Source organism: Podospora pseudoanserina, chromosome 5, assembly GCF_035222485.1.
Source record: "Podospora pseudoanserina strain CBS 124.78 chromosome 5, whole genome shotgun sequence".
NCBI classification, from domain to species: Eukaryota; Fungi; Ascomycota; class Sordariomycetes; order Sordariales; family Podosporaceae; genus Podospora; species Podospora pseudoanserina.
The window spans coordinates 1,157,447-1,178,776 of record NC_085924.1 but is presented as its reverse complement, the minus strand read 5'-3'; the positions used below and the strand labels follow the sequence as shown (position 1 = coordinate 1,178,776).

The window sequence follows — 21,330 nt, the reverse complement described above, 5'->3', positions numbered from 1 at the left end:
AATAATGGTCACTGGCGAATCATGATCGAGATCACCTACCTTATGGACACTGCCAAAAGGATGCTTGGCATCATTTTTTGCTAGTGTCTACTCCGACGACGCGTAAGGTCTTGATGCTATTCATGTCGAACCGGTTACTCAACGAGAGCCAACGACAATGACACAAGCTCGGGTCCTTCCTCTTCCGGTGATGAGGCGATGTCTACATGTGTCAACAGTCTCTTGGTATGACTCGTATAGCATCCTAAAAATGTCTTGCCGAGCACAAGCTGGATGGCAAGTATATAACTCACCATTGACTTGTACTCAACCCTCCCTCCATCCTCACCACCATCACTATTCCTGTCAACATCCTCTTCCAACTTCCGTAACCCAGCCAACCAAACTACCACCTCCAACTATCAAAATGCAGCTCAAAAACCTCCTCACCACCCTCCTCATCACCCTCGCCACCGCGGCTCCCGCTCCTGCCCCAGCGGCCGAGGTTGAGCCCGCCCTCGAGGCCCGCCAATCCGTCGTCCGGGTCCAGTTCGAGATCGAGCGCCAAACCACCTTCATCCAGCGCGAAATCCGCGCCGGAGGCGGCGTCTTCAACCGCAATGGCCCCCTCTTCTCGGCCCTTATCGTCAGCGGACCGAGTAACGCCCGTTGCCAGGCTTTCAACGGGAATACTGCCGTGGGCGCTGCTATTGTTCCCAACAGGCAGGTGAATTACAATGGGGCTTTTGTTACGCAGGTGCGGTGCTAGATTGGGATCATGAGTGGCGGGAAGGTATTGGATTTTGGAATGGCTGAGGTGGGTGGAGGAGGATGATGAAAACTTTCTTCTTTTGCCAACTATTTCAGACACTCTTTTCATGAAGCTTCATGTTAATATCATTGTTAGCTGGAATTAAGATCTACTATTACTCGTACCATTTGACTTTAGCCTTGCCATTTGATCCGATATGTTCCTCCGCAACTTGAACATCTTTCACGGCCCCCTTCTTTGGTGGTGGACCATTGGGGTCGTACGGTACGCAGTCAACACCGTCGGCGTGAGAGGCTCGGCTTGCCGCTTTGCGGTAGTCTTAGTAAAGGGGTTGAGAGATTGATTTCACTGAGTAAAGCCCTACCGGTTGCACCCACGATCAACATCATAAATTTGCCTGTGACATCTTTGATGGTCTGCCCCTGTGGGAATGTAAGCATGATCAGAAGTCACTAAGATAGGTCAGTGAGCGGAAACTGAGCATACAATGGTGGAAAGATGCCCCATGATGATAACCAGCAGCTTGTTATTGCCCTCTCTGACGCAGAGACTCGACAACTTCCAGAATTATGTCTCACAAATCGTGAATAATATCACGGATCATGCGCCCAACTCAATCCTGGCATAGATGTTGATCTCGAATGGCGCGGAATAACCCGTGCATTTATCCGGTCCAACCCCGGCGGCCTCTCCCCCTCATCACATCTCATTGCGGCGCAGCCTTGCTGAATGCAGCCATGAATGTGGCTTGTATCACGACTGCAGAGAGGCTGACGGTAAGGCAATTGTTAAGGCTCAAACTCAACCAGCAAGACTACATGCTTTCCTAATTTGCAACAGCGCCTCCGAGTTCAAGTCCGAGGCCTGGGCACTCAGGGGGTGAAAAGGGGCGAGCCAGGAGAAGGGTTAGGGTTGTCGCCAAGACAACGGTTACCACGTTTGATGATCACGAGTGGTCTTCTTCCGAGGGTGAGGTGAGGGGTTGCACTGGACCACTTGTCCCGGTTTGGCATTACGACTTGAACATATTAAGCAATATGTCTTCTGGGGTTCCGCACATCAATAACCCAAATGTGACTTACACAACGGTTTTTACGACCTGGGGTACGAATGGAAGGGAAAGGGCGTGAACACGTGGAGTGTTTGGTATGTGAGTTAACTGGTTTTTTGACGGAGAGGTGAAGGCTGATGTTGGGATTTTAGATCAGTGACAAAGTCTTTATGGGTATCAAATTTTCATGGCAGGAATGGTGAAACCCATTAGGCGAAGGGGCTGCCCAACCTTACCTTGAGCTTTGTCCGTTGGTAGTCTCGCAGTTTTGGCCTTGGACTAACAGAGTCATAGAGATCGAGGGCGCGAATATTCACAGGACCAAAGACTGGGAGACAGGTGAAAGGATGGCAGCCTCGAAACCGGAGTTCGGCAAGAGGTACAAAACACCAAGGGCCTCGTCAACGGCTAGCGATGCAAGCAAGCGCGAAATGGTGACCAGGTTGAGCGACCAGCTGCTTTGCTCTGCAGGGAAAGGTTCGGTTTCTTTTGAAGCGAGGTCACGAAGGAGAACACTCGGAAAAGACAGCCGAAAATACATTGCGAGAACATCTGCGCGCTCTCGTGCTCATGCTCGGGTGGCAGTCAGGCCGTCTTGGAAGACTCCAGAGTCAACATCAGTCTCTCTAACACCTCTCAGGTGTTCAATCTAAAGAGCACGGATGATGTCAACACCACGCTAAAGACCACCAGAGTTGGCGTCTCCTGACAAATCGACTGGATCAACGCCTTCTGAGTTCACGTGAAGGTCTCGACGGCAATATATTTGAGCAATGTTGGGCCGAGACGAAGATTCTAGATTTCGTGGTGCCTGCTACTCACGACTGCCGCTGGCATGTCAGAAAGCGAAACACTTGGCAGACAGCGGCCCAACATTAACATGAGCGGGCTGAAACCAGGCTGGCAGAGATTGTTGACCGTACACTAACCATAGCGATCTCGGCATCCCTCTTACGATCAAGATCACAGTCTGGAGATCATTTGGTTCAGTTTACACTAGACAAATGTGTGTGTGCTACACAATAAACGGACAACAGAAAAAGCCACCGGGACCCATTCAACCGCCCAACTCACTGGACCCGGTATCCCACATCCAGCATAGCATCACATCACACCAATGCTTCCCACCTTTTTCACCTTCCCATCTACCCAGGTTGATCCCTCCTCTTCTTTTCGGGCCGCCCGATGGGATGCCACGTTTTGCTGTAGCGTTTCGCTGGACGGTAGAATTTATCCTTCCAACCACAAACCTCTGTAGTCCTCGCTACTCATGTGTGCCCGTTGCCGCAGTGGCAACGTGGGCATCACAGCCGCCGAAGTCAAGGTCTGTGTGTGGCATACCACATGGCTTTCATCTATTTACCCCAGCTCCTGTCATGTTTCGGCCTCTTGGCCTTCCCACTCTTTTGCATCGAGACCTGTCTCTCTTTGCCCAATGTGGCAACTCCTAGAACTTGCCTGCCCAGTCATTGTATAGACGCTCCTTGTATATGAACTGGCTGTCCTATCACAAATCTGCCGCATACTCAGCCTGATCAGGGGAGACCACCCTGGATGACGTCGGTTCCGCACCCTCCAATTGGTCAGATGCCAAAACCACCACTAAAAGGGGTACCTTGTTTATTGACCCCACACGCAACGCGATCAAGGGAGGATTGCCGCCGAAAAGGTTTCTATCACCCGCCAAATCTATTTGGATATTGTCGCCTTCAATATCGACCCCGTACTGGCGGCCAGATGGCTGCCATGTGCTCGGCATTTCACACAGTCCGTCTGGTACGACGGCAGTTGCTTCCGAATGGAACAATCTTGGAAGAAATGGAGAATACCACGTTTTGGCGGCTCCAAAGAAAACCCAAGAAAAGAGATATAAATGTGATCCCCCGAACGACCATCATCATCGCCCTGGTTGAAGTTCCGGTTCAGCAACTGTTCCACAGTCACCACCTCTTTCCCATCGTTCCCAGCGAAGGCTGCTGTTGTCAGACACAGATCAAGACCAAGGAGAAAAGCAAAGATGCTTTGGACGTCGCTCTTCCTTGCGGCTCTGGCCGAGGCGGCCCCCAAGGCCAGCCCCAACCCCCAGTTTGGTGGCCCTGGCGGTCTGACCATGCTTCGATTCGGCTGCACCCAACTCGTCATCGACCGCATCGACCCCCTTGTCAACCCCGGCCAGATCCCCTCGCCTCACATCCACCAAATTATTGGTGGTAACGCCTTCAACGCCACTATGCCTACCGACGATATCGCCCAGCACTCCACCTGCACAACGTGCTCCTTCGCGGACGATTTCTCCAACTACTGGACCGCCAACCTCTACTTCAAGGCCCGCAACGGGTCCTACAAGCGGGTCCCCCAGTTCTCTGCCCCATTGCAGTTCAACGACAGGTTCTCAACCCAGATCAACGGCGGTATTTTGATCTACTATGTTTCGGCCCAGCCCGGCCGCATCACGGCCTTCAAGCCCGGCTTCCGCATGCTCGTCGGTGATCCCAACGTCCGCTCCCGCCCCGACCAGAAGCTCCGTCGTCAAAACTGCTTCAGATGCTACTCCGGCCCCAACCACCAGGGTGATGTTGGTGCTCCTTGCATGGACAACAACTATGACACCGAGGCCTTCCCCACCAAGCCCTGCCCTGGTGGCATCCGCTCCAACATCCACTTCCCCACCTGCTGGGATGGCAAGAACCTGTATGTCCCTTTGTCTTCACAACCATATTGAACGCATCTAACATCTCCTCAGTGACACCCCCAACCACCAAGACCACGTAGCCTACCCCACCTCCGGCCCAGCCGACTTCCTCTCCCTCGGCGGCAACTGCCCCGCCTCCCACCCCGTCCGCATCCCCCAGCTCATGTACGAGGTCTTCTGGGACACCTCCAAGTTCGCCAACCGCGCCGACTGGCCCGCCGACGGCTCCCAGCCCTTCGTCCTCTCCACCGGCGACCCTACCGGTCTCGGCCAGCACGCCGATTACGTCTTTGGCTGGAAGGACGACAGCTTGCAGAGGGCGATGGACACCTCTGGCTGCTTCGGCGCCAGTTGCGCCAACTTGAGGACGCAGAGCTTGGACAACGCTAGACGGTGCGCCGTCAAGCCGAACGCGAAGGAGGATTATGACAGCTGTGAGTTTGACCCTGGTTGACGATGATGTTGAAGTGTGAATGTGTGCTGACTGGAGTGACAATAGGGCTTCCCGCTCTCCCTGGTGTTGGTGCCTGAGTGGCTGACTGTCTTCTTTGTTGAGGCTGCCAAGAAGAAAAGAGGGAAAGAAAATGGGCTTTTGTCGCTCGCTTTCGTTTAGGTGCATAAGAATGCGCAGCTTAATCTTTCTTGCCAATATCCTCGAGTTGCGCCTAGCTTATTTGTTGCATCATATTTCTCGGCCTTGAATCATACCATTGTTAGAATAACACTGAAAGCTTGCTTGCCTGTGATGACGAAGAGTATTGATGAGTATTTGATGACCGGTTGATGGAGTCCAGTCTAGATATACTCTGTTATAGGTACCCAGGTTATGTCATTTCTTTTCATCGCAGATTCTCGAACATTACGTCCATTGGAGTTCACTGCAATCTGTATCTTCTTGTAAATAAAGAGACACTTTATAATCTTGACACCTGACACTGTCGGAGCTATCCCACTCAGACCACACTTTCATAGATACTGTGATATCTTGTCGAATTTCCACAACATCTAAACCGACATGTACTCGACACTTCAGGTACATTGCTCGGTACCTGCTCAAACTCCACCACATTTACACCAACTGTCCAGTCAGTATGTCACCGCCTCATCCCCAAACGTCTCTCTCAAAAACCTCCTCACCTTCTCAGCCCCCTCAACATCACCCCATCCTCCCCTCTCCATCGTCAACCCCACCACCTGCAACCCCTCCAGCGTCTTGACCCTCGAAAGCGCCACATAAATCTGCCTCTCCTCAAACACCTTCGACAGGTCCACAATAACCTTCTCCAACGTCATCCCCTGCGCCTTGTGAATGGTCAACGCATACCCCGCCGTGAGTGGTATCTGCGTCCGGCACGCCAGCCAGTAAGGAGGCTCATACCCAACCGCATGCACATTGCACTCAGCATAGATAGTCTCCGTGTTTCCATTATCAAACTCAACAATGGGCCAGCCTAGGCCGTACCGTCTCATTTCTTCCGCGTGTGCCGAGGCGAAATCGCTGATCAGTTTCTTTCTGAGTGTGGCGTACTCTCCCCTGACTTGGCCGAGGTAGGTTGGGAAAGTTAAGGATTCGAAGCCTACAACCTTCCCTTGGCTGCCGTTGTAAAGACCGGCTTCCACATCCAAGTTGCTGAGCAGGAGCACACGCATGCCTTTTTTCAAGCTGAGCTTTCTCTCGAAGCGGTGGTCGTCGAGACACTTGAGCGTTCCGTCGGAAAGCCGCTTGCCGTATTTGAGGGAGTCTTCCTTGCTACGCCCAGAATAATCCTCGCTACGCCCAAAATAATCCTCGCTACGCCCAAAATAATCCTCGCTACGCCCAAAATAATCCTCGCATGTAAAGGTGATAGGTGGTGTTTGGAGTTCCTGGAAAGCCTTCTCGTTGGCCTGCCTGACGTCGGCACGGAGAGGGAAAAGCTTGACGGCATTGTCAGGGGAAACGCCCGGTTTGAGACAAGTGAGCGCCGCGACGTCGTCTGTAGAAAATGGAATTCCAAGCCGGCATTTCTGGAGGATGGAGATGAAAGTCGGATCTCTTTGGCGGTGGATGGTATTCAGATGGATGTTTTTAAATTTGCAGTGGTGCCAGGCGGTGCTGCTGAAGGCGAATTTGTTCTCCTCTCTGAAGATAAATCCGCAAGAGGCGCAAAACTTGGCGGTGAGTGGCTGCTCCTCGATACCCTCTTTCAGTGTCTGCGTTTCTCTTCCACAACTGAAGCAGTGTTCAAAGGGCTTTACGGGCGGGAGTTGGCAGAAGTCTCCGGTGACGATGATCTGAATCCCACCAAATGGCTGGGCTGGTCGCTTGCGACTACTCCGTACGTTCCTCAACAGGAAGTCGAATCTTTCAAAGAAGTTGTTCTCGATCATGCTAATCTCATCTATTATGAGGGTATCTGCGGTCAGCAAACATTTCCTGGTAATTGCATGCTGTTTGGCTGTCTTGCGGAGCTCCCTCAGGGATCTCCTGCTAGAATTTGGTGTCCAGCCAGCAAAAGACCAGGTCGTAGAACCACCGATGGCTAAAGCCACGATCCCTGTCGGTGCCACGACATGAACCCTCTTGCCCAAGGCTTCGAGACGCCTGCGCACTTCGTGGAGAACGGTTGATTTCCCGCATCCTGCAGACCCCGTGAAGAAGATGTTGTGACCAGCAACTGCATGGTCGACGACATCTTGTTGCTCGGGCAAGAGAGTCGGGCCAGCTTGCTCGTCTAGCTCCCCATCTAGTTGGTGCGCTCTCTTGGCATTGGTGGTAAAAGGTCTCTTGCTGCTGCCCGGTTCTCTCGCATCCTTGGAGTAAATGATCGCGTTAAGGAATCCCGGTGATATCGCTCGACACTTGATTTGCAGCCCCGTAGTCGTTGTTGGTCGGTAGATACGGAAATCATTGCTCGGCTTGTCTTGTACACGAAGCACACCGTGGCGACCTCGGCTGAGACTGTGTTGTTGATCACTGTTTGATTGAATTAGTGGCGTGATTCTTGCGACTGTGCGGGTTTCTTACCCGCAGATCTGGTATCTTTCCACTGACCAGCCTTTGACTGCCACGGAAAGACTCGGCTTGAGCTTGCGAGACATGGTTGCTGAGAAGGTTTTGATGGTGTTGAAGAGAAGATGTGCTTCATTTAATCGTCGTTGTGATGTGGCGTTTTTGCTTGAATGGTCAGGTCAGTCCGTGTATTGGTGGCCGAGTCGATTGCTGCCAGGTGTTTCGTTCCAAAAGAGGGTTAGGGGTATAGCAAATGCGATGCTTATCAGTGCGATTCGATTGGTCAACTGGTGTAAAATCATTCTTGAGGTAGGTAGGGAGGTGGGTAAAAGAATGCTTGCGCTAGATTCTCTACAACGGCAGTAACATAAGTCGACCCGTCCAAGACTTAACCCTGTGAAAACCCAGGATAGTGACCGCCCACGTTCATATTATTCCCAAACCCCATGTCAGTATCACCGACGTTCATCAGCCCAAGGCCTGTCTGCCAGTCGCTACTAGTATCATACTGAGGCACAAACCCAGCATAGGTGGCTGGTGGCCCTGGCTGGAACTGGAAACTATTGTCCACGAACCCAGAGTCGTCATCGTTTGTGTCTGGCGTGAATCCACCCATGCCCCCGAGGTTCCCAGAGAGGAAGCTATGGTCGGCGCTGGGAGCGGCTGACATTGGGGGTGTCTGGTAGGTTGACGCGGGCGCATAGCTGTATGGAATATTCAGAGGTACCATCTCAGGTACGATCTCGGGTATAAAGCTCATTGAAACAGCTGAACGGTCCGCAGAGACAATATTATTGCCCCTGGCTTCCCATTCCAGGAAAGCCTTCTGAAGCGCCCCTTCAATGATTTTCGGTATACTGTCCATCCTCAGTGCTTCGTGCGGCGCAATCGGTCGCTGAAACTGCGCCTCCGCGGTCTGCGTAAAAAGGCTCGGCAAGGTGCGGAGAAGAAAGTGCTGAAAGTGCATGCTGGATTGGGCCTCGGATGATATTGGGCCCATATCTTCGGCGACTTCGGGATCTGGCATCAAAATCAGCGATCTAACCTCCCTTTAGGCGAGTGTTGGATCCTGATGGATGCACTCACATGGCGACGATGGTATTTCCTCGTTAGGGAATAGAAGCTGGTATATCTCTACCCACTTCTCCTCGTCTGTCTTTCGCCGGGCATTGTGTTTTCGTGATTTCAGTTGCTTTTCTTGGAGGGTTGAAATATCGCAAGGCGGCGGACCGGGAACGAGCTCACACCCCTGTGGTGACATCTCATGGCCCTGCAATTCTTTGAAATCCCCAAACATTTGCTTGCATCGTTGGCAGTGGATCTTGTAGTGACGGCGATAAAGATGCTCTCTGGATAGGGTTTGTTAGCCTTTGCTCACCGTCTCGAGACCAGAGCCACCTACTTGAGTCTGGAGATGGTTCCCCATGATCTGACGGCGCAGACTTCATGTTCCTGAAGGCTGTACTTGTGTGGATCATGCTTACGGAAGGGGCATGCAAATCTTTTTGTGGATAAAGAACTTCGCTTAGACAGCGATGAACCAGGCCGCTGCCCCTCACCGTCGTCATCGTCCTCGTCCTCATCATCGATTGGATAGCGCCCGCCAGGCCGCAGGTTCTTGTTTTGCCTGGAAGAGGTCCCCTTTCGAACCCTCCCCGTCGTGTCGCGGTAGTGCGGGGAGCTGCTACTTCTTCCTGCCTCGCCCACACACTGCACAATAAGAGCATTCCAGTCATGATTATAGCGCGTCCAAAGTGCTCCCATGCCAAGCTCTACTGTTTGGTTGAAGGTCGACTTCCATGTCTTTGCTGCTGCAGACAAACCGTCATGTTCCAACCAAGAGTCAGTGTCCGACACGCTGTCTTCCGACACTGTCTCACTCGTGCTGTCATCTAGCCACTTGGCGTTGTCCTTTGCGTGGCTTGAGAGTGTACTGGAGCTTGTGTGTGGGCGGATCGAGGATAGCGGGCTCGCTCGAGCAACAAGTACATGTGCGGGAAGGTGACTAGTCGTAGATGGATCTTGAGTTGGGCTCATTACTGTTATGCCATTTCTGTTGGCAATCAGGTTCGGGCGTGGCGGGGTGTTGCCTCGGCGCTGGTCAGGCTGAGGCGTAGGTGCCCTTGGAAGGCCGCTATCAATGCGACGAAGATTTCCTCGTGCTGTTGCGTTTCGAAGAGCGATGCTAGGAGCAGGGCGGGCTTTAGAAAGAACAGCTGGTACTGAGGAGGGTCTCGCAATGCTGTCTCCAACGGTTGCTGATGGCATTGGTGCCGAAGACTCTCGAGCAATCTTGTCCGCAATCAGTGATGAGAAGCTTGATTTGGCCAGATTTGAAGAAAAGGGGATGTCAAGGTTGGATGACATGGCCAGAGACATGTCGTCTACCGAGCGTGGTAATTCTCGGTGACTAGCGGATGGCGATTCAGGTTGTGAGATAGAATCGACCTCTGTAATCTCATCTGGGTCCTGTCGAGCATAACGCTGCGGCAGCACGCTGCTCACATCCCTGCTCACATCTCTTTCCACCCGCTTTTGGGCAAGGTCATACGCCATGAGGGCAACTTCCTCCGCTTCCATCACTGCACTGTTTCCAAAAAACTCAAGGACATCTTGTAATGTGGAAGCTTCTTCGGCATCGAGAAGTCGGCCGCTGTTGCCCTCGTCCCACATGAAGCGCAGTTTTGCTCCTTGTGCTGTCTCCTCCTCTGCCACCAAGGCAACCCATGCTTCCTCTACCTTTGGTTGCTGAAGCAAAGCCTTGATGACAAGGGAGTGCTGCCATTGCACCCGCTCTGAGCCTTCGTCGTAATGATTCCCAACGTGGTCAAGGTAGTCCGTACGGGATCTGAAGAGGGCAGCGCAGAAGCCGCAACCCCAGGCAGCTCGTAAGGGAGAGTAACGTGCTGGCTGGGGAAGCTCATCTGTGGGCTTAATTCCATGCACGTCACTCTCGTGGTCCCAGAGCGAAGCGGCCCGTCGAAACACTGCAGAACAGGTGCTGCAGGCGTACACCTCACGCTTGTCATGGTAGTCATTTTCGTGCAGCCTCCACTCCTCCTTTGTTGCAAAGGAATCACTGCAGAAGGTGCAGAAGTAGGGGTTTTCTTCCTTGATGCTGTCCTGCCTCTTGTACGAAGGGCTGATGGCTGAGATGGGAGACTCGATCAAGGACTGACGAATTGACTGCCGAGTAGAGGCCGAGAAGGTCGAGAATCTTTGAGAAAAGATGCTTGGCACTGCAGAGGACCTGGCCGTGCTGGCTGAAACGAACGAGACCCACGAGTGTCTGCTCGGGTCGTCATCGGCCGGCGTTTCTTGAATGGGCGTTGCCACAAAGGTGTTTTTGCCCACCCCAGGTGTCAAGGTGGGAAGAATGGGCCGGCTACCGGCGGCATGTCTGATGGCGCCGCTTCGTCTTGGTAAGGCGATGCCAGAGACTCCATCCAGAGCGGTGCTTGGTCCTTGAGGCGCCTCTCGGCTGGCTTCATTGGAGTCCATGATGTCTGCCTTGTTCTGTGCTGCGCTGAGTTCAACACGGAGAGCTGACAACGAAAGCGCGGAGAGTGTGACTCGAGGGCGGGGATTCTCAATTGCCGGGGTTTAAGACCAGTTGGTTGACTGGTTTCACTTGGCCCCCGAGCAAGACAACACCTTTACACAAGAGCACCGTCAAACTGCCAGGTACACAGGCCCGGGCAAGGCAACCATGATGTATGCATCCATTATATGAAGGAGGGCAGTGTGTCCTCGCAGGGCTGAAAAGGGGGTCGGTGAAGAGGGCCGCTTGTCGCAGCTGCGCACACTGTTGGGGGTCAGACTCGCTTGCCTATCACGTCGTAGTGGGCTTGGGGGTGCAATGACGCCGAACAACTGGATCGTGTTGGGGGCTGTAGAGGCCGTGGCTGACGTGCTGATTGGTTGAAGACACCGTTGTGAAGATCGACCCCAATTACAGGACCCCCTTGCTGGTGGTGGTGGTGCCGTGCCTGCAGGCTGCCTCTTGACGACCTGCCTTCATTACTGTGCTGATGAGTAGTCAGCCATAGGCTCTACTTGGGTGCCCCCAATCTCCCGATGTCCAGTGCATGATACACGACGGTATACTGGAAATAATACCTGCTGTGGCATCTGGAAGTTCTGCTATCCGTATGCTGTGTCGCATCCCGTTGTCCGTGCTGAATGAAGCATGGTCGATTTGTGAGGTTGCGACGAGATGTGAAATGTCAGCTCGAGGTGCATACGACCAACGTGACCAAGACGAAAAGGACATTAACACCAAAGCTCGGGATGCGGTGTACCAGATAGCCCGCCTCGCATCATACGGTAGGTACGAATATCACAGCATATTTGCTTATCCATCCATCCATGGCCATGTTGGCTGGAGGCATGCACACAGCTATAGCTCGACGCAGCTCGCATTTGGGCCTTTGAGAACGGAAAGAGATATCGGCAAAAGGACCAATGATCAATGATGGACTTCCTGGTGATAATCAAGGCCGTAGGGCTGAGACAACTTCGGTCCGGGGGATCCGATCTGGGGTAGCACAGGTAATGGGATGCGACGGTTCCTTGGTTGATGGTGGCTGATGAGCCCTGTGGAGTTGGCGCCGAGGAGGGTCCAGCTGTGTGGCTGTTTTGTCGGCTGGCAGTGTTGTTTTGGAGAGTGGCCAAAAAATAATGCCTAACTTCCAAGGCTTCCATAAAAGTAGAGGCGCTGAAAAGCCAAGACCAGCGACGGGCGCGACCCCACACCGCATGGCTCGTGCGCGACAGCTTGCCGCAAAAATTTCAAAACTTCAGAGTGCTCAGAAAAAATATCCCAGCTCGCTATCGACAACACGCCGACTTGGACTGGTGGAATTGATCAATTGCGCAAGGTACTCCCGCCACCAGCGCATTTCCCCCGTCATCCCACAGTTTCAGAGAAATCAATAGTCACAATGGTGGCCGTCAATTATCTGCTCTTCGAGAGCGCCGTCGGCTTTGCCCTCTTTGAGGTCGTGCACCAGGCCGACAGCGTTGGTCTGCAGCTCCCCGAGGTGAAGGAGGCCATGACCAGCCTCGACAAGTTTGGCAAGATGGTCCAGTTGCGCAGCTTCAACCCATGGACGTGAGTTTATCGAGTTACCAGCACTCCGAGCGACGCGCGCTTGCGAAAACAAGAGTTTCTCCCCCCACTAACCACCAAGTCCAACAGCTCTGCCGCCCACGGTTTGGAGGCCATCAACCTCGTTTCCGAAGGCATCATGCCCGACCACCTCAAGAACACCCTCGAACTCAACCTCCCCCAGACCAGCGGAAAGAAGAGCAAGATTGTTTTGGGCGTCGTCGACAAGAGGTTAGCAGGCGAGATCACCTCTGTCTTCACCGGTGTCCAGTGCGAATCCGCCGAGACCTCCGAGGTCGTCGCTGCTCTCCTCCGTGGCATCCGTGTCCACGCTGGTAAACTCCTCAAGGGCCTCCAGGAGGGCGATATCAACCGTGCCCAGCTCGGTCTCGGCCACGCCTACTCCCGCGCCAAGGTCAAGTTCAGCGTCCACAAGAACGACAACCACATCATCCAGGGCATTGCGACTCTCGACGCGCTCGACAAGGGTATCAACCAGGGCGCTATGCGTGTCAGGGAGTGGTATGGCTGGCATTTCCCCGAACTTATCCGCATTGTCTCTGACAATGGCACCTACGCCAAGATGGTCATCGCCGTTGGCAACAAGAAGACTCTCACTGACGAGAGCGTTGACGAGATCGCCAACGTTCTCAACCAGGACCAGGACAAGGCCGAGGCCGTTATCCAGGCCGCCAAGGTCTCCATGGGTCAGGACATCAGCGAGACTGATCTTGCCATGATCAAGGACCTCGCCTCCAACGTGGCCGAGATGGCCGACTACAGACGCATCCTCGCCGAGTCCCTCGACAAGAAGATGGGCGATGTTGCTCCTAACCTGCAGGTCATCCTCGGTACTCCCGTTGCTGCCCGCCTTATCTCCCACGCCGGTTCCTTGACCAACCTCGCCAAGTACCCCGCCTCTACCCTCCAGATTCTCGGTGCCGAGAAGGCTCTTTTCCGCGCTCTCAAGACCAAGGGCGCTACTCCCAAGTACGGTCTCCTTTACCAAAGTTCTTTCATTGGCAAGGCCGGTCCCAAGGTCAAGGGCCGCATCTCCCGTTATCTTGCCAACAAGTGCTCAATCGCTTCCCGTATCGATAACTTCAGCGAGAACCCAACCCGCCGTTTCGGTGAGGTGATGCGCGACCAGATCGAGCAGCGCCTCGAGTGGTACGCCAAAGGCACGAAGCCAATGAAGAACATTGATGCCATGGACAAGGCCATCAAGGCCGTTATGGACGACGATGAGGGAGGCATGGACATCGACTCTGAGCAGGTTGACCACATGGCTCCCAAGGAGGATAAGAAGGACAAGAAGGACAAGAAGGACAAGAAGGAGAAGAAAGACAAGAAAGAGAAGAAGGACAAGAAGAGGAAGAGCGTCGGTGCCGAGGACGTCGATATGGTTGACGCGGCGGAAGAGCCTTCCAAGAAGAAGAAGAAGAGAAAGTCTGTGGCTGCTGAGTAAGAAAATGTGCATTTTTTCTGCTTTGCATTGCTGTGCTGGACTGGTTGGCTGAGAACGGGGGGCTCTGAACATTGCTTGAAAGCGCGAGCCTCTCGTCTGGTTTGGCTGGTCATCTTCTGTCTTTTGATCATGTCCTTTTTTCCTTTTCTCATTTTCTTGGAGTTCTATGGGTTTCTTGGGGCAAAATCTTTGGCAACTGGAGTTTTCGGGGATACTCTCGTGTGTAGTAAAGCTTTCTTTGTAGACGCCATGCTCTCTTCCTGTGTTCCTTCTGATGTAACATACCCGTCGCAGACACACGCAACACACATGGTCATGGAGACGAAAACAAGAATGAGTTTTAATAAGTTTCAGAATTTTGATCCTCGTTGGCTAAATCCGTTGTGATGTGGAACCGACGCATAATTATTGATCATGATCCCAAATCAGAATATTACTTCGCCGCAGTTTCCATTGCGCCCGTTCTCGATGCTAACACTTGAAAAAGGTCTTGTAAAACGCCGCACGCCTGGCCTGCGGTTTCCACGCGCGTCCCATATCTGACCATATGCACAGCAACTCCCTCCCTCCCTCCACGGTCTACGCACCCTCACTCCCAAACTCCTTCGTCCACTCCTCGTTCCTCTCCAAGTCCACCTGCGACACCGTCGGCCTACTCGACTTGATAGCCCTCAAAAAGTCCTTCTTCTCCACCATGGGCTCCAACAGCTCCTCTCCTTCCACCCCCTCCCACGTCATCTCTACCGCCTCCGGATCCCCGGGCGAGCAGGGCGTCATCCTCTTCTTGCCGTCCACCATCACCTTCTTGAAGTGCGTCGCCTGCTGAATCTTTCTGACCGGCTGCATCAGCGCGTCTTGAACAACGATGCTGATGTCAGAACCCGAGTAACCCTCCGACGCCCTCGCCAGCTCTCTAAAATCTTCGGGTTTGAGCGCCGTCTTTGTGTCCCCAATGGCAATGCTAAACATTTTTGTCCTCGCGGCCAGATCTGGTAGACTGATGTGGACTCGTCTCTGGAAACGACGGCGGATAGCAGCGTCGAGTTGCCAAGGGATGTTGGTCGCGCCGAGGATGAGAACCCCCTTGCTGTCTTTGCCTACACCGTCCATCTGGACGAGCATCTCCGTTTTTATTCTCCGGGAGGCTTCCGACTCGCCTTCGCCGCGGGGGCCGCAGAGGGCGTCGATTTCGTCAATGAAGATGATGGATGGTTTGTTCTCGCGGGCCATGGCGAACAGTTGCTTGACTAACCTGTTATCGTCGTTCGTCAGCAAACTGCCTCCTCTTCTAGGGGTAAAAGATAGTAGAAAACATACCTCTCACTCTCACCCATCCACTTACTCACCAAATCAGAACTGCTAATACTAAAAAACGTACTCTTCGCCTCGGTAGCCACCGCCTTGGCCAAATAACTCTTTCCCGTCCCCGGCGGCCCATAGAGCAAAATCCCCTTCCAAGGCTGCCTCTTCCCCTGAAACAAATGAGGAAACTTGATCGGCAACAAAACCGCCTCCTTCAACGCCTCCTTCGCCTGCTCCAACCCAGCAACGTCATCCCAGCTGACATTAGGTCTCTCCTGCAAGATGGCGCCCGCCAGCGCCGACCTCAGCTTCTTGCTATCCTCATCTAGTTCAGGCGCACCATCCTCCCCCGCCTCCTTCCCTTTTGCCGTCCCGGCGGTGGAGGAGCCGTTCGCGCCGACGAGGCCGGGTTTTTTCTTCTTGGACTCGGCGTCGGCGAGGTGGGCTTTGAGCTTTTCGGCGCGGTCCATGTACTCAGCTGTTTTGGCGCGGATCATGTCTTTGGACTTTGGGTTCTTTTCCCACTTGAGGGCCAGCATGAAGAGCTCGAGGGAGGCGTAGTAGAGCTGGTAGGCTTTTTCATATTGGGCTGCGTTGTCGGCGTCGATGGCGGTGCGGACTTGTTTGATGGCGCGGTCGAGGAAGTCGGTGTTGGACATGGTGGGCGAGGGGCTACCACCGAGGCGGGGTTGAGGTCGTTCGGGAGTAGGTTTGGTTTGTGAGGAGGGGGGTCGGGGGGAAGGAGAGATGTTGTTTTGGCCCGCCCGTGGGGGTGATGCGATGGTAGGCAGCGGGTAGTGGCAGATGAGCGCCGCTGTCGGCGGGAGGGTGGGAGATGGGATTGTAGAGATTGAGGATAGCAACTGTCTGGAGGAGGGCGCCGGGTTATTATGTTGCAGAAAGACAAATAGTTGGGACGCCAGATGTGGTGACCGAAGCGGTGCGGACGTGGTTGATGAGGGGTGTTTGGAGTTTGGTTTTAAGCAAGGCACGAAGTCGAGACCTCGTCAGTGGTGTCTTGGCACGTGGGCTGAAGAAACTCGCAGCGTCCTGTTCATCCCACACTGGCTTCTGCAGGATTCAGTAGTTGGCACCTGTAATCCAAGGGTTCAAAATCGAAAGAAAAGGCAGTCCCTATCAAACTCTCCCCGGGCTGCAGTAATGGTAAAGGCGAGCATTGGTCTTGTTAAAGGACAAGTTGATCCCTGCGGGGTCTGTGGTTGATGCTGCGGGGTGCTCCGTGTTAGTGTAAGCACACAAAGAGGCAGCAAGCACTAACAGCCTGCACATGTCATCTCCCATTTCCTTCGACAGAGCTCTGGGTTGCTTCTGATTGTGTACATACATACAAGAATATACCTCTACATTCATTTGATCTTTTCCTGCGACCCGTCATCGTTTCGAGTGCTGAGTAACTAGCAGGCAGCATTTTGCGGATTCTCATTTGCGCCAGCACCCCACTTTTCTCAACACTGCCCAACTCTCGTCATCACAGCGGCTGTTGAGGCGAAGATATCGGCTTGCTCACCTTATCCAATCCGTTCCCAGGGCCATTCCTGAGGTTATCCCGGACAAGAAATAGTCAACATGGCTGATATCCAACGTCGGCTTCAGGCCCTCTCTGAGGACTACGCCAAGCTACAAAAAGGTACCCCCCCATTCACCGTCATCTGTTCGTCCACAGCTTGCTAACATCTGTCTCTAGATCTCCAAGACACAGTAACGTCTCGGCAAAAGCTGGAGGCTCAGATGCAAGAGAATTTGGGCGTACAACAGGTTCGTGTCCCACCATGAAGATCGGCCAGGATGACATTGACAACAGAACAGGAATTCGAGAAGCTCAAAGACGGCGAGACCATCTACAAGCTCATCGGGCCAGTGCTCTTGAAGCAGGACAGGACAGATGCGGAGAGCACGGTGAAGGGGCGGTTGGAGTTTATTGAAAAGGAAATGTAAGTTATATCTCTGCCATGTTGGTGGCTATCTGGAGACTGACTTGGGATACAGCACGAGACTGGAAGGCCACATCAAGGAGACGCAGGCCAAGATGGAGAAGAAGAAGACCGAGATCATTCAGGTTCAAACCAGTGCTCAGGCTGCCGTTGGTGCTGGCCCTCAGGCTGTCAAGGGGCGCGCTTAAACTTGTGAGAATAAAAATACGGTGTTTCTTGCAATAGTTGTTTTTGGTTGTGTATGACCACAGTGCAATTTTGACGAGTATAAGTGAGTTGCGACATATCATTATTCATTACCCTTATTACCACATAATCCCAAATCTATCAGTCTAACTGTTCATGTATCTATCTAAGACGGTCCAGCCATTTCCCCCAAAGCAACCCGATCTATCCAAACCCAGAATGGAGATTTGTTAATGTTACAGTCCACCAAAAGATATTACAAAAGACATAATCCTCCCCTTCCTTCACACCCTCCCGGTCATGATCTCTAGTTCAAAGCCATAATGGTAAACCCCCACGGCAAGCCCATATTCCCATACGGCCTGCTCCCCATCTCCCAGTCAACCTTCTCATTCGTCACCACCTGCTCAATCTCAACCTCATTCACCACCTCTTCTTTTTCTTGCTCGTCAATAACCCCCACAATAAACTCCACCACCGCCTCAACGGTATAACACTCCCCCAACAAACCCCCTTCCTCGATCCTTTCCAGCACACTTCTCTTTTGCTTGCTCTGCTCAAACAACCTCAGCTCTCTATCCACCACGCCAGCAGTGATGTCCCCATGTTTGCAGAGGTGCTCGAAGATGAGGACTAGCCCGGTGACGGCCTGGATATAAAGAATGGTTTTGGCCTGGTCGTCAAGGCCGGAGAGGAGGGCGCCTATTGTGTCGAAGAGGATGGGGAGGGTTTCCTCTGGGAGGATGGCGGACAAGAGCTGAGGGAGGGAGGGGGTGATCGGACAGGAGTAGATTTTGGTGAGGGTGGTCACCGCGGTGGCGAGGAGGGTGGGGTGGTACTGGGGGAGGGAGAGGTGGGTGTGCGTTAGGGTCAAGGGGGAGAGGGTTGTGAGGAGGGCTTCTATGGGGGAGGTTAGTAAGCCTGGGTGTTGATTGATACAGGGAGAAGGGGGCACTAACGGTGGAGTTTGGAGGTTGGTGGGCTTGATGGCCTTTGGTGGGGGAGTGAAATCGCCATGGTGATGGTGGTATATGTGGTACTGAAGGAATAGTTTGTGTGAAGTATCTCGATAGTACTCTGCGAGTAGGTATGATGAAGTAGCTTGATGATTGTTTACTTATCAGGTAGATATTGTGAGGTGGACGCCTTTATATAAACAAAAAAAGTTCAAGATCAACATTTACGAAACAAACAGTGGCAACATCAACCCTTTAATACCTACACGGTACTACCCAACATCTCATACAAAACCAAGCGGACAGGCCCGGCATGGGCGGTCATATTACCAAAGATAGGAAAAACAATTCTCTTGGCTCCCTGTAACGGGTCGGGTCTCTCTCACCACGGCGCGGGATGAGGCACCAACTCAACGCTTCTTCTTTTTTTTTTTTTTTCGTGGCAAGGCGCAGTTGGTGGCACTTCCGCCCCTTCAGACGACCAGGAGGGTGGCTGGTAGCGACGTGTAACCCGTCCTCGCTATATCACCGCCCTAATTTCCGACCCGACATATTCCGATTACGTTTTTGCGTGGTGTTCAACATCAGAATTTGTCAATGCCATCGACAATGGTTGATGGATGGATGTTTGGCCTTGATTGAAGATGCTCGGCATTCGGCCCTATCCGCCCGAACTGTGACCAAGAGATATCGGCCGTGTTCTTGGCAAAAAGTTCTGGCATCGCGATCAGCTGCAGTTGGATTCAGGTCTGTGTGTAATTTTGTGGATTGGTTATTCTGGATGAAATCCAGGGTATTTTCCGTTATTCTCCGAAGTTTGATAAAACCTCAACAAGCGGTCAGAAGAAAATATCTCACCAAACTCGGTCTCACCAAAAAGATGCCATTCTCTTGACACCATCGAATTTTTGTAGCTTCGCCTTGTCCAACGCTCAGCTCAAGTGCCAAGCCATATCCGTGCGTTGCGCATCGGTCTGATCCACAAAGGGTCTCACGTGATACTTTCACGTGTAACGTTCGCCTCACTGGGGGCCCGTGCATGGCTTGGCTTACTTGGCTGATCTTTGCCCCGCCAGGCGGCCCAGGGCAAGGATGGTGGGGTGTCGCGTTCTCTTGTTCGAGATACATCCAACCAAACAGGTCAACTGCAGCTGTTCTACCAAATCACAATGGCTTCAACGCCAAACATGGACAGCGACCGGCCGTTATCGGTTAAGGAGCTCACAGACCTGGGTTTGCAATATGACTTCCTGCCCCAGCTCCCCCTCAACCGGTGGTACCGGGCGGCTGAAGTTGTCTACCGGGAGGTCAGTCGAGAATCCCACCATGGCGTTCTTCCAGTACTGACATGTGCTCTGTCCAGGCCACCCACTACCTCCGCGATGGGAATACTCCCCAGGCCTTCATGATGTTCCAACGATACTGCGATCTCGTTATGTATAAGCTCAGAACACATCCCGATATCAACCTTCCCGAATCCCGGCCTCAATACAAGACCCTGTCCAAACGCATCCCTGCCATCATAGAGCTGATGGAATCGATGCGGGTTGAGATTGATGAATACTACAGCCGATGGGAGGCACGAATGAGGGCTCAACGCCGGTCACAACCTCCGGCAAAGAGCACAATCAGACTGGTGGATCCAGCCCTGTCTTGGAACCACGCTTCGCCGGGGAGCATATTAGATGCCAGGTCCAATAAGGATCTCGCCATCGAAATGGCCAACAAGGAACGACTCCGGAGGAGAAATGCGACTAAGATGGCGCCTTCTCGGTCGTCTCGAATAATTTCAGAAGATGAGTTGCAGCGCAGGAATATGGAGGCAGTTCGAAATCAGTTGGACCGATCGTATAGGACATCAGACACCAATGACCGCTTACAGTCGACCAACTATTCTTACCCTTCGATCAAGCAGTCGGCTTCTCTTTCGTACGAATCCGCTCCTCGACGCCCGAGTCCCCCCCCTACTCGGCCCATGCCACCACGACCTCCCAAGCAACTGCCCGAGCCATCCCGCCCTCCCTCCGTTTCACCCCCTCCACGGCCCAGGAAGGAACTGGACACTGAAGCATTTGTCACAACGAGGTCACAATCTCCTGTTAGACCGCCTAAAGAAGCCCTCGAGCCCGCACCTGAGCCCAAGAGAAGGTACACATTTAAACCTGAGAAGTATTTAGAGAACGGTGACCCGATCCGTTCAATCTTTTTGCCGGAGTCGCTTCGGAGACGGTTCCTCGCTATTGCCGAGCCAAATACCAGAAGAGGGCTCGAAATGTGCGGCCTCCTCTGCGGCGCCAACATCAACAATGCCCTTTTTATCACACACCTTGTGATACCCGATCAGGATTGTACCGAGAACACTTGTGATACCCGAAACGAAGCCGACATTTGGGAGTTTTGTGACAAGGAGGAGTTGATACAGATTGGTTGGATCCACACGCACCCGACGCAAACATGCTTCCTCAGCTCCCGCGACATGCATACGCAGGCAAGTTACCAAGCTATGTTGTCTGAGAGTATTGCCATCGTTTGCGCCCCACGATACGAACCTTCCTGGGGAGTCTTTCGGTTGACCAACCCACCGGGCCTACCGGAGATGCTGAAGTGCCGAAAGACGGATCCATTTCATCCGCACGATGTCCCGGGCGATCAACTTTACGTGAACGCCCTTCAGCCTGCCGGGCATGTCATCGAAGCGGACCTCAATGTCGACGTTTGCGATCTTCGGGGAAAGACATAGAACGGCTGGAGGGGCGACGAAGATGATGACGATGATGACGGGACTTTGACCGTCAGAGGTGATGCTCCCGACGATGATGACAATACCACCATCACGTCTGGATCGTATTCATGCGGTATTGGTAACATCC

The 21,330-nt window shown here is 53.1% G+C and overlaps 10 protein-coding genes across 10 annotated transcripts; 5 read left to right on the top strand and 5 right to left on the bottom strand.

Annotated features, from left to right (window-relative positions):
• Positions 1–406: 406 nt before the first annotated feature.
• On the top strand, positions 407–748 carry QC764_0076310 (uncharacterized protein; the record flags this gene model as incomplete). Its single annotated transcript, XM_062940717.1, has 1 exon — positions 407–748. The coding sequence occupies one exon, from the start codon at positions 407–409 to the stop codon at positions 746–748; it is 342 nt and encodes a 113-aa protein (XP_062798746.1).
• Positions 749–861: 113 nt separating this feature from the next.
• QC764_512915 (uncharacterized protein) lies at positions 862–1,408 on the bottom strand. Its single transcript, XM_062948509.1, has 3 exons — positions 1,238–1,408; positions 1,116–1,173; positions 862–1,057 (listed from the first exon to the last, which is right to left on the bottom strand). The coding sequence occupies exons 1-3, from the start codon at positions 1,256–1,258 to the stop codon at positions 906–908; spliced, it is 231 nt and encodes a 76-aa protein (XP_062798745.1). The 5' UTR covers positions 1,259–1,408; the 3' UTR covers positions 862–905.
• Positions 1,409–1,492: 84 nt separating this feature from the next.
• QC764_0076290 (uncharacterized protein) lies at positions 1,493–5,255 on the top strand. The gene is made up of 4 exons (XM_062940716.1): positions 1,493–1,901; positions 2,097–4,493; positions 4,546–4,928; positions 4,994–5,255. Exons 2-4 carry the CDS (start codon positions 3,820–3,822, stop codon positions 5,023–5,025), a joined length of 1,089 nt encoding a protein of 362 aa, XP_062798744.1. The 5' UTR covers positions 1,493–1,901; positions 2,097–3,819; the 3' UTR covers positions 5,026–5,255.
• A 325-nt stretch (positions 5,256–5,580) lies between these two features.
• On the bottom strand, positions 5,581–7,575 carry QC764_0076280 (uncharacterized protein; the record flags this gene model as incomplete). Its single annotated transcript, XM_062940715.1, has 2 exons — positions 5,581–7,450; positions 7,502–7,575. The coding sequence occupies 2 exons, from the start codon at positions 7,573–7,575 to the stop codon at positions 5,581–5,583; spliced, it is 1,944 nt and encodes a 647-aa protein (XP_062798743.1).
• Positions 7,576–8,537: 962 nt separating this feature from the next.
• QC764_512940 (uncharacterized protein) lies at positions 8,538–12,157 on the bottom strand (the record flags this gene model as incomplete). The annotated part of the gene is made up of 3 exons (XM_062948510.1): positions 11,606–12,157; positions 8,889–11,514; positions 8,538–8,835 (listed from the first exon to the last, which is right to left on the bottom strand). The coding sequence occupies exons 2-3, from the start codon at positions 10,985–10,987 to the stop codon at positions 8,538–8,540; spliced, it is 2,397 nt and encodes a 798-aa protein (XP_062798742.1). The 5' UTR covers positions 10,988–11,514; positions 11,606–12,157.
• An 84-nt stretch (positions 12,158–12,241) lies between these two features.
• Positions 12,242–14,353, top strand: nop56 (Nucleolar protein 56). The gene is made up of 2 exons (XM_062948511.1): positions 12,242–12,599; positions 12,687–14,353. Exons 1-2 carry the CDS (start codon positions 12,430–12,432, stop codon positions 14,062–14,064), a joined length of 1,548 nt encoding a protein of 515 aa, XP_062798741.1. The 5' UTR covers positions 12,242–12,429; the 3' UTR covers positions 14,065–14,353.
• Positions 14,354–14,386: 33 nt separating this feature from the next.
• VPS4 (Vacuolar protein sorting-associated protein 4) lies at positions 14,387–16,738 on the bottom strand. The gene is made up of 2 exons (XM_062948512.1): positions 15,382–16,738; positions 14,387–15,316 (listed from the first exon to the last, which is right to left on the bottom strand). Exons 1-2 carry the CDS (start codon positions 16,023–16,025, stop codon positions 14,644–14,646), a joined length of 1,317 nt encoding a protein of 438 aa, XP_062798740.1. The 5' UTR covers positions 16,026–16,738; the 3' UTR covers positions 14,387–14,643.
• Positions 16,664–18,254, top strand: YKE2 (Prefoldin subunit 6). The gene is made up of 5 exons (XM_062948513.1): positions 16,664–17,014; positions 17,072–17,142; positions 17,194–17,318; positions 17,374–17,589; positions 17,676–18,254. Exons 1-4 carry the CDS (start codon positions 16,954–16,956, stop codon positions 17,504–17,506), a joined length of 390 nt encoding a protein of 129 aa, XP_062798739.1. The 5' UTR covers positions 16,664–16,953; the 3' UTR covers positions 17,507–17,589; positions 17,676–18,254.
• Positions 17,617–19,371, bottom strand: QC764_512980 (uncharacterized protein). The gene is made up of 2 exons (XM_062948514.1): positions 18,464–19,371; positions 17,617–18,404 (listed from the first exon to the last, which is right to left on the bottom strand). Exons 1-2 carry the CDS (start codon positions 18,519–18,521, stop codon positions 17,812–17,814), a joined length of 651 nt encoding a protein of 216 aa, XP_062798738.1. The 5' UTR covers positions 18,522–19,371; the 3' UTR covers positions 17,617–17,811.
• On the top strand, positions 19,110–21,200 carry QC764_512990 (uncharacterized protein; the record flags this gene model as incomplete). The annotated part of the gene is made up of 2 exons (XM_062948515.1): positions 19,110–19,767; positions 19,824–21,200. Exons 1-2 carry the CDS (start codon positions 19,630–19,632, stop codon positions 21,198–21,200), a joined length of 1,515 nt encoding a protein of 504 aa, XP_062798737.1. The 5' UTR covers positions 19,110–19,629.
• Between the last annotated feature and the right edge of the window lie 130 nt (positions 21,201–21,330).

What these genes read in the sequence shown, in the direction of transcription:
- QC764_512980 (XM_062948514.1), bottom strand. Translation starts at nt 18,521, where the DNA reads ATGGCGATTTCACTCCCCCACCAAAGGCCATCAAGCCCACCAACCTCC. An exon ending in ACCAACCTCCAAACTCCACC is followed by an intron (nt 18,405 to 18,463) that starts GTTAGTGCCCCC and finishes CCTCCCCCATAG; the next exon opens with AAGCCCTCCTCACAACCCTC.
- nop56 (XM_062948511.1), top strand. Translation starts at nt 12,430, where the DNA reads ATGGTGGCCGTCAATTATCTGCTCTTCGAGAGCGCCGTCGGCTTTGCC. An exon ending in CGCAGCTTCAACCCATGGAC is followed by an intron (nt 12,600 to 12,686) that starts GTGAGTTTATCG and finishes CAAGTCCAACAG; the next exon opens with CTCTGCCGCCCACGGTTTGG.
- QC764_512915 (XM_062948509.1), bottom strand. Translation starts at nt 1,258, where the DNA reads ATGGGGCATCTTTCCACCATT. An exon ending in TGGGGCATCTTTCCACCATT is followed by an intron (nt 1,174 to 1,237) that starts GTATGCTCAGTT and finishes ACATTCCCACAG; the next exon opens with GGGCAGACCATCAAAGATGT. An exon ending in GTTGATCGTGGGTGCAACCG is followed by an intron (nt 1,058 to 1,115) that starts GTAGGGCTTTAC and finishes ACTACCGCAAAG; the next exon opens with CGGCAAGCCGAGCCTCTCAC.
- YKE2 (XM_062948513.1), top strand. Translation starts at nt 16,954, where the DNA reads ATGGCTGATATCCAACGTCGGCTTCAGGCCCTCTCTGAGGACTACGCC. An exon ending in CTACGCCAAGCTACAAAAAG is followed by an intron (nt 17,015 to 17,071) that starts GTACCCCCCCAT and finishes ATCTGTCTCTAG; the next exon opens with ATCTCCAAGACACAGTAACG. An exon ending in GAGTTTATTGAAAAGGAAAT is followed by an intron (nt 17,319 to 17,373) that starts GTAAGTTATATC and finishes CTTGGGATACAG; the next exon opens with CACGAGACTGGAAGGCCACA.
- QC764_0076290 (XM_062940716.1), top strand. Translation starts at nt 3,820, where the DNA reads ATGCTTTGGACGTCGCTCTTCCTTGCGGCTCTGGCCGAGGCGGCCCCC. An exon ending in TGCTGGGATGGCAAGAACCT is followed by an intron (nt 4,494 to 4,545) that starts GTATGTCCCTTT and finishes ACATCTCCTCAG; the next exon opens with TGACACCCCCAACCACCAAG. An exon ending in GAAGGAGGATTATGACAGCT is followed by an intron (nt 4,929 to 4,993) that starts GTGAGTTTGACC and finishes GAGTGACAATAG; the next exon opens with GGCTTCCCGCTCTCCCTGGT.
- VPS4 (XM_062948512.1), bottom strand. Translation starts at nt 16,025, where the DNA reads ATGTCCAACACCGACTTCCTCGACCGCGCCATCAAACAAGTCCGCACC. An exon ending in TGGATGGGTGAGAGTGAGAG is followed by an intron (nt 15,317 to 15,381) that starts GTATGTTTTCTA and finishes CGACGATAACAG; the next exon opens with GTTAGTCAAGCAACTGTTCG.